The following is a 6,000-nucleotide window of genomic DNA, read 5'->3' on the forward strand; positions in this document are numbered from 1 at the left end:
ATACTTTCAAGAGAAGATGGATAGAGCTCTTAAGGATAGTGGAATCAAGGGTTATGGGGATAAGGCAGGAACAGGATGATCAACCATGATCATAATGAGTGATGGTGCTGGCTCGAAGGGCCGAATGGCCTACTCCTGCACCTATTGTCTATAAGTTGAGGAATGAGTGCATCTCCTTGATGTCTCACTTCCTTCTGGAGGCTTGCTAGCAATCATGGCCACGTGGCTGTGTCTCCTCTGCAATGACATTGCAGAGGAGTGAATACAGGATTTTCATCCTGTAATTGATGAACAAAGGAGGGTGTTTGCCCAAGTTTGGGTTCCGCCTCTCTTCTCTCCCCCTCCCAGCCCGGCGGCATCGAAGTAATAAATAAGGTGGCTCGGTGGTTAGCACTGCTGCCTCACAGCGCCAGGGACCCGGGTTCGATTCCAGCCTTGGGTGACTGTGTGGAGTTTGCACAGTCTCCCTGTTGAGAGTGTGGTGCTGGAAAAGCACAGCTGGTCAGGCAGCATCCGAGGAGCAGGAGAGCCGACATTTCGGGCATAAGCCCTTCATTGGGAATCATCCTCCGTGTGCCTGTGTGCTCCAGTTTCCTCCCACAGTCCAAAGATGTGCGGGTTTGGTGGATTAGCCATGCTAAATTGCCCATAGTGTCCAGGGATGTGCAGGCCAGGTAGGTTAGCCATGGAAAATGCAGGTACAGGGGTGGGTCTGGGTGGGATGCTCTTTTTAGGGGTGGTGTGGACTCGATGGGCTGAATGGCCTGCTTCCACACTGTAGAGATTCTATGATTTAAAAAAAATTGGCTTTCGTCAGCGAGTTAACCTCTGAATATCTCCAGTTTTTAACCTTAAACAACTTGCTTCTTCCGAAAAAAATGCAACTGAGTTTTGCGTTCCAGTAATTCATTGGAATGGTTGAGTTTGCAGCAGTGATTGTGAATCTCATTGTCCTCTCACTTGAGACTGGTTTTACGATGGTGCTCACTCAAGTGTTTGGTTAAATCTTGCAGGACAGCTGCGTTTTCTCAATGGGGGTGATCCTGCGTGACAGCCTGCGGGAATTGGACCTCACCTCCTGCGTGTACATCACCGATTTCAGCATCTCCGTTATCGTCAACTACCTGAACGGCCTGACAGTGCTACGGCTCAGCTGGTGTAAGGAGATCACAGACCGGGGGCTTCTAGGAATGAGCGTGGCCAATGACAACTGTCAACTCAATGAGAAGGTCTGCCTTTCATTCACCAACCCATGACCCCTTGATGTGAGAGCCACTAATTACACACAGCTTTGATAGAGCTGGGTCCACTACTTTGAATCATTTATATAAATAATTTGGATATGAACGCGGGAGGTATAGTTAATAAGTTTGCTGATGACACCAAAATTGGAGGTGTAGTGGACAGCGAAGAGGGTTACCTCAGAGTACAACAGGATCTTGATCAGATGGACCAATGGGCTGAGAAGTGGCAGATGGAGTTTAATTCAGATAAATGCGAGGTGCTGCATTTTGGGAAAGCAAATCGTAACAGGACTTATACACTTAATGGTAAGGTCTTGGGGAGTGTTGCTGAACAAAGAAACCTTGGAGTGCAGGTTCATAGCTCCTTGAAAGTGGAGTCGCAGGTAGATAGGATAGTGAAGAAGGCGTTTGGTATGTTTTCCTTTATTGGTCAGAGCATTGAGTACAGGAGTTGGGAGATCATGTTGTGGCTGTACAGGACGTTGGTTAGGCCACTTTTGGAATATTGTGTGCAGTTCTGGTCTCCTTCCTATCGGAAAGATGTTGTGAAACTTGAAAGGGTTCAGAAAAGATTTACAAGGATGTTGCCAGGGTTGGAGGATCTGAGCTACAGGGAGAGGCTGAACAGGCTGGGGCTGTTTTCCCTGGAGCGTCGGAGGCTGAGGGGTGACCTTATAGAGGTTTATAAAATTATGAGGGGCATGGATAGGGTAAATAGACAAGGTTTTTTCCCTGGGGTGGGGGTAGTCCAGAACTAGAGGGCATAGGTTTAGGGTGAGAGGGGATAGATTTAAAAAGGAACCTAAGGGGCAGCCTTTTCACACAGAGGGCGGTACGTGTGTGGAATGAGCTGCCAGACGAAGTCGTGGAGGCTGGTACAATTGCAACATTTAAAAGGCATCTGGATGGGTATATGAATAGGAAGGGTTTGGAGGGATATGGGCTGGGTGCTGGCAGTTGGGACTAGATTGGGTTGGGATATCTGGTCGGCCTGGACGGGTTGGACCGAAGGGTCTGTTTCTGTGCTGTACATCTCTATGGCTCTATATTGTGTTCACGCCGGCATTCCTGGAGGCTAGCAGTTGTTCCTCGCACATTAGTCAAAAACACACCTACTTGTCCCTTCGCTTCTGACTCTGCAAGTGCCCTCAGTTATAGTTATTGGTGTCTGGATGTTCTGATTTCTATCCTGCTGATTCCTTTCTTACGGTGAATGTGCAAGGATGATCTTATTAAAGCAAATGACATCCTGAGGGGACTGGACAGGATGGATGCTGAAAGGATGCTTTCTCTTGGGGGAGCACGGGACCAAGGAGAGAGAGTTTTAATCATAAGGAGCTTTCCATTTAAGACTCAAACAGTCATGAAGGTTTGGAACTCTCTCCACCAGAATTGGCCAAGGCGGGTCATCAATACTTGGGTGGCTGAGGTAGATAGATTGGGAGGGAGTCAAAGGTTAGGAATGTAGCAGCAGGAGTACCCCTCGAGTCTGTTCCACTATTCAATATGATCGTTGCTCAAAATCGTAAACCCAATCCCCTCCACCGCCCCCATATAACGTGATCCCTATAGCCACAAAAGCTAAACCTACGTCCTTCTTGAAATCACAATGTTTCTGTACCTCCAATGCCTGAACACTCTCTTCGGTAAAGAAAATTCTCCTCATCTCAGTCCTAAAAGGTTTGCCCCTAATCCTCAACCTATGATCCCTAGATCTGAACTCCCCCACCATGGGAACATCCTTCTAATGTCTAATCTGTCTAATCCTGTTAGAATTTCATAGGTGTCTACAAGATTTCCCCCTCATTCAGCAAGTAGAAATCCTAACCAATTCAATCTCTCTTCCTATGTCAGTGCTGCCATCCCAGGAATCAGTCTGGGAAACCTTCGTCGCACTCCCTCAAGAGCAGAGACATCCTTCCTCAGATAAGGAGGCCAAAACTACAGACAATATTCCAGGTGTGGCCTTGCCAATGCACTGTATAACAACAGCAAGACATCTTTGTCCCTGTACTCGAATCCTCTCATTAACTAGGCCAGTTGGCCTCCTTTACTGCCGGCTGCAGCTGCACAGTTACTTTCAGCGAGTGGTGCACAAGGATACCCAGATCTCATTGAACATTCCTCTCTCTCAATTTACAGCCATTCAAATAATAATCTGCCTTCCTGTTTTTGCTACAAAAGTGGATAACCTCACCTTTATCCACATTATACTGCATCTGCCCACTCACTCAGCCTGTTCAACTGACAATGCAACATCTCTGCATCCTCCTCCCAGTTTACCCTCCCGTCTAGCTTTGTGTCCTCTCTACATTTTGAGATGTTGCCTTTAGTTCCCTCATCTAACTCATAAGTGTGTGTGTTATGAACAGCTGGGTCCTAGTATCAATCCCTGTGACATCCCACTAGTCACCTGAAAAAGCTGCCATTCTGGAAAATGATCCATTTATTCCTACTGTTTGTTTCCTGTCTGCCAACTAATATTCTATCCATCTGAATGCACTACCCCAATCCCATGTGCTTTCATTTTGCGCACTGTAGAAACACAGAAACAGAAAGTTATTGGGGCTTCGATTGGAATGAGCATTTCAGGGCACAATCAGGTCAGCCACAGCCGTGTTGCCTGCTCGGCTGTTCCCGAGGGGCTGAATGGCCTACTCTTCCTAATTTTTAAGCTCATAAAACTAGAATGAACCAGCAACAATTGTAATTCAAAGATCACACATTTAGTTATTGATTGTTATTTTAAAGGTCCACTAGGAAGCCTTAATAATTCACTTAGAAAATCGTAGTATGATCAAAGTCAATCTGTGTTTGACAATTTTGTTTGGAATTTGTTTGAGGATGTAACTAGGAAAGGGGGTTGATAAGGTACCACAGAAATGGTTAACATGCAAGAGGAGGGCTCATGGAGTTGAGGGTATACATTAGTATGGACAAGTTAACACACAGAAGAGTGAGGAGAATTAGAGGATTTTGAAGTTGTCAGGCTGTGACTAGTCATGTGTTGCAAAGATCAGTGCTGCGCTGTGGCTAATTACCACCTATGTGATGGCCTAGCTGAAAAGATTGACTAAGACGTATCTAATTTTGTTGATGATGCAAAGTGGGAATGTAAGTTATGAAGAGGATTTAGGGGCTGCAGAGATATAGATAGGTTAAGTGAGTGGGCAACAAAATAACACTAATGGAGTGTAATGTGAGGAAATGGGACATTCTGTTTAGCTGTTAGAATAAAAAAGTAGAGTATTTTTTAAAGGCATGAACATGCGAAATATTAAACTTCAGAAATACTTGGGTGTAATTGAACATTGGCCTTTTTTTTGCAAGAGGATTGAAGTATAAGAATAGAGAACTTCTGCTCCAGTTTTAGGGAGAGCCTTAGTGACCTCCTGGCTCCAGTTTTGGTGTCCATACTGAAAGAAGGATGTACTCACTTTGGACATTGCACAATGGAGGTTCATTAGCTTGGTGTCTTCAATGTGAGGACTGTCCTATGGTGAACAACTGAGTAAACTGGGTCTGTATGCTTTCGTGTTTAGAACGAGAGCTAATTTTATTGAAAACTTTAAGATTCTGAATGGGCTTGACAGTGTTTTGTTGAGGTTGGTAGTGCTTGGTGGGAATTACAGAAAATCAGAACACAGATGTGTGGCCAATCATTTAGAACTAAGATGAAACATTTCTCTGCTCATAGGGTTACAAGCCTTTGGAGTTGTCTACCCAGAACAGCATTGTTGAGTATACGCAAGATTGAGATTGAGGATTTTTTAATCTCTCAGGGCATCAAAGGTTATGGGATTGTCGGGAATGTGGCGTTGAAGTAGAGGAACCTAATGATCCTATCGAATGGCAAGGCAGGCTCAAGAGGCTAATTGGTCTATTATAGAACATAGAACATAGAAGAATACAGCGCAGTACAGGCCCTTCGGCCCTCGATGTTGCGCCGATCCAAGCCCACCTAACCCACCCTAGCCCACTATCCTCCATATGCCTATCCAATGCCCGCTTAAATGCCCATAATGAGGGAGAGTCCACCACTGCTACTGGCAGGGCATTCCATGAACTCACGACTCGCTGAGTAAAGAACCTACCCCTAACATCTGTCCTATACCTACCACCCCTTAATTTAAAGCTATGCCCCCTCGTAATAGCTGACTCCATACGTGGAAAAAGATTCTCACTGTCAACCCTATCTAAACCCCTAATCATCTTGTACACCTCTATCAAGTCACCCCTAAACCTTCTTTTCTCCAATGAAAACAACCCCAAGTGCCTCAGCCTTTCCTAATACGATCTTCCTACCATACCAGGCAACATCCTGGTAAACCTCCTCTGCACACGTTCCAGTGCCTCCACATCCTTCCGATAGTATGGCGACCAAAACTGCACACAATACTCCAGACGAGGCCGCACCAGAGTCTTATACAACTGCAACATGACCTCAGTACTCCAGAACTCAATTCCTCTACCAATAAAAGCCAGTACGCCATATGACTATGCTAATGACCAGATTTTGTTGGTTTAGATTAGATTCCCTATCGTGTGGAAACAGACCCTTTCTGCCCAACCAGTCCACACCGACCCTCCGAAGAGTAACCCACCCAGACCCATTTCCCTCTGACTAATGCACCTAACACTATGGGCAATGTAGCATGGCCAATTCACCTGAACTGCACATCTTTGGACTCATAGAACATAGAAGAATACAGCGCAGTACAAGCCCTTTGGCCCTCGATGTTGCGCCAATCCAAGC

At 45.6% G+C, this 6,000-nt stretch overlaps 1 protein-coding gene across 3 annotated transcripts in view; it reads left to right on the forward strand.

The window, feature by feature from the left end:
• Positions 1-6,000, forward strand: part of lrrc29 (leucine rich repeat containing 29) — a 29,667-nt gene that overhangs the window by 9,559 nt on the left and 14,108 nt on the right. For all 3 annotated transcript variants that reach the window (XM_043707483.1, XM_043707484.1, XM_043707485.1), the window contains one exon: positions 1,014-1,229. In XM_043707483.1, the coding sequence (XP_043563418.1) occupies positions 1,014-1,229 (216 nt within the window). The remainder of the gene's footprint in view (positions 1-1,013; positions 1,230-6,000) is intronic.

Source organism: Chiloscyllium plagiosum, chromosome 17 (genome assembly GCF_004010195.1).
Source record: "Chiloscyllium plagiosum isolate BGI_BamShark_2017 chromosome 17, ASM401019v2, whole genome shotgun sequence".
Taxonomy (NCBI): Eukaryota; Metazoa; Chordata; class Chondrichthyes; order Orectolobiformes; family Hemiscylliidae; genus Chiloscyllium; species Chiloscyllium plagiosum.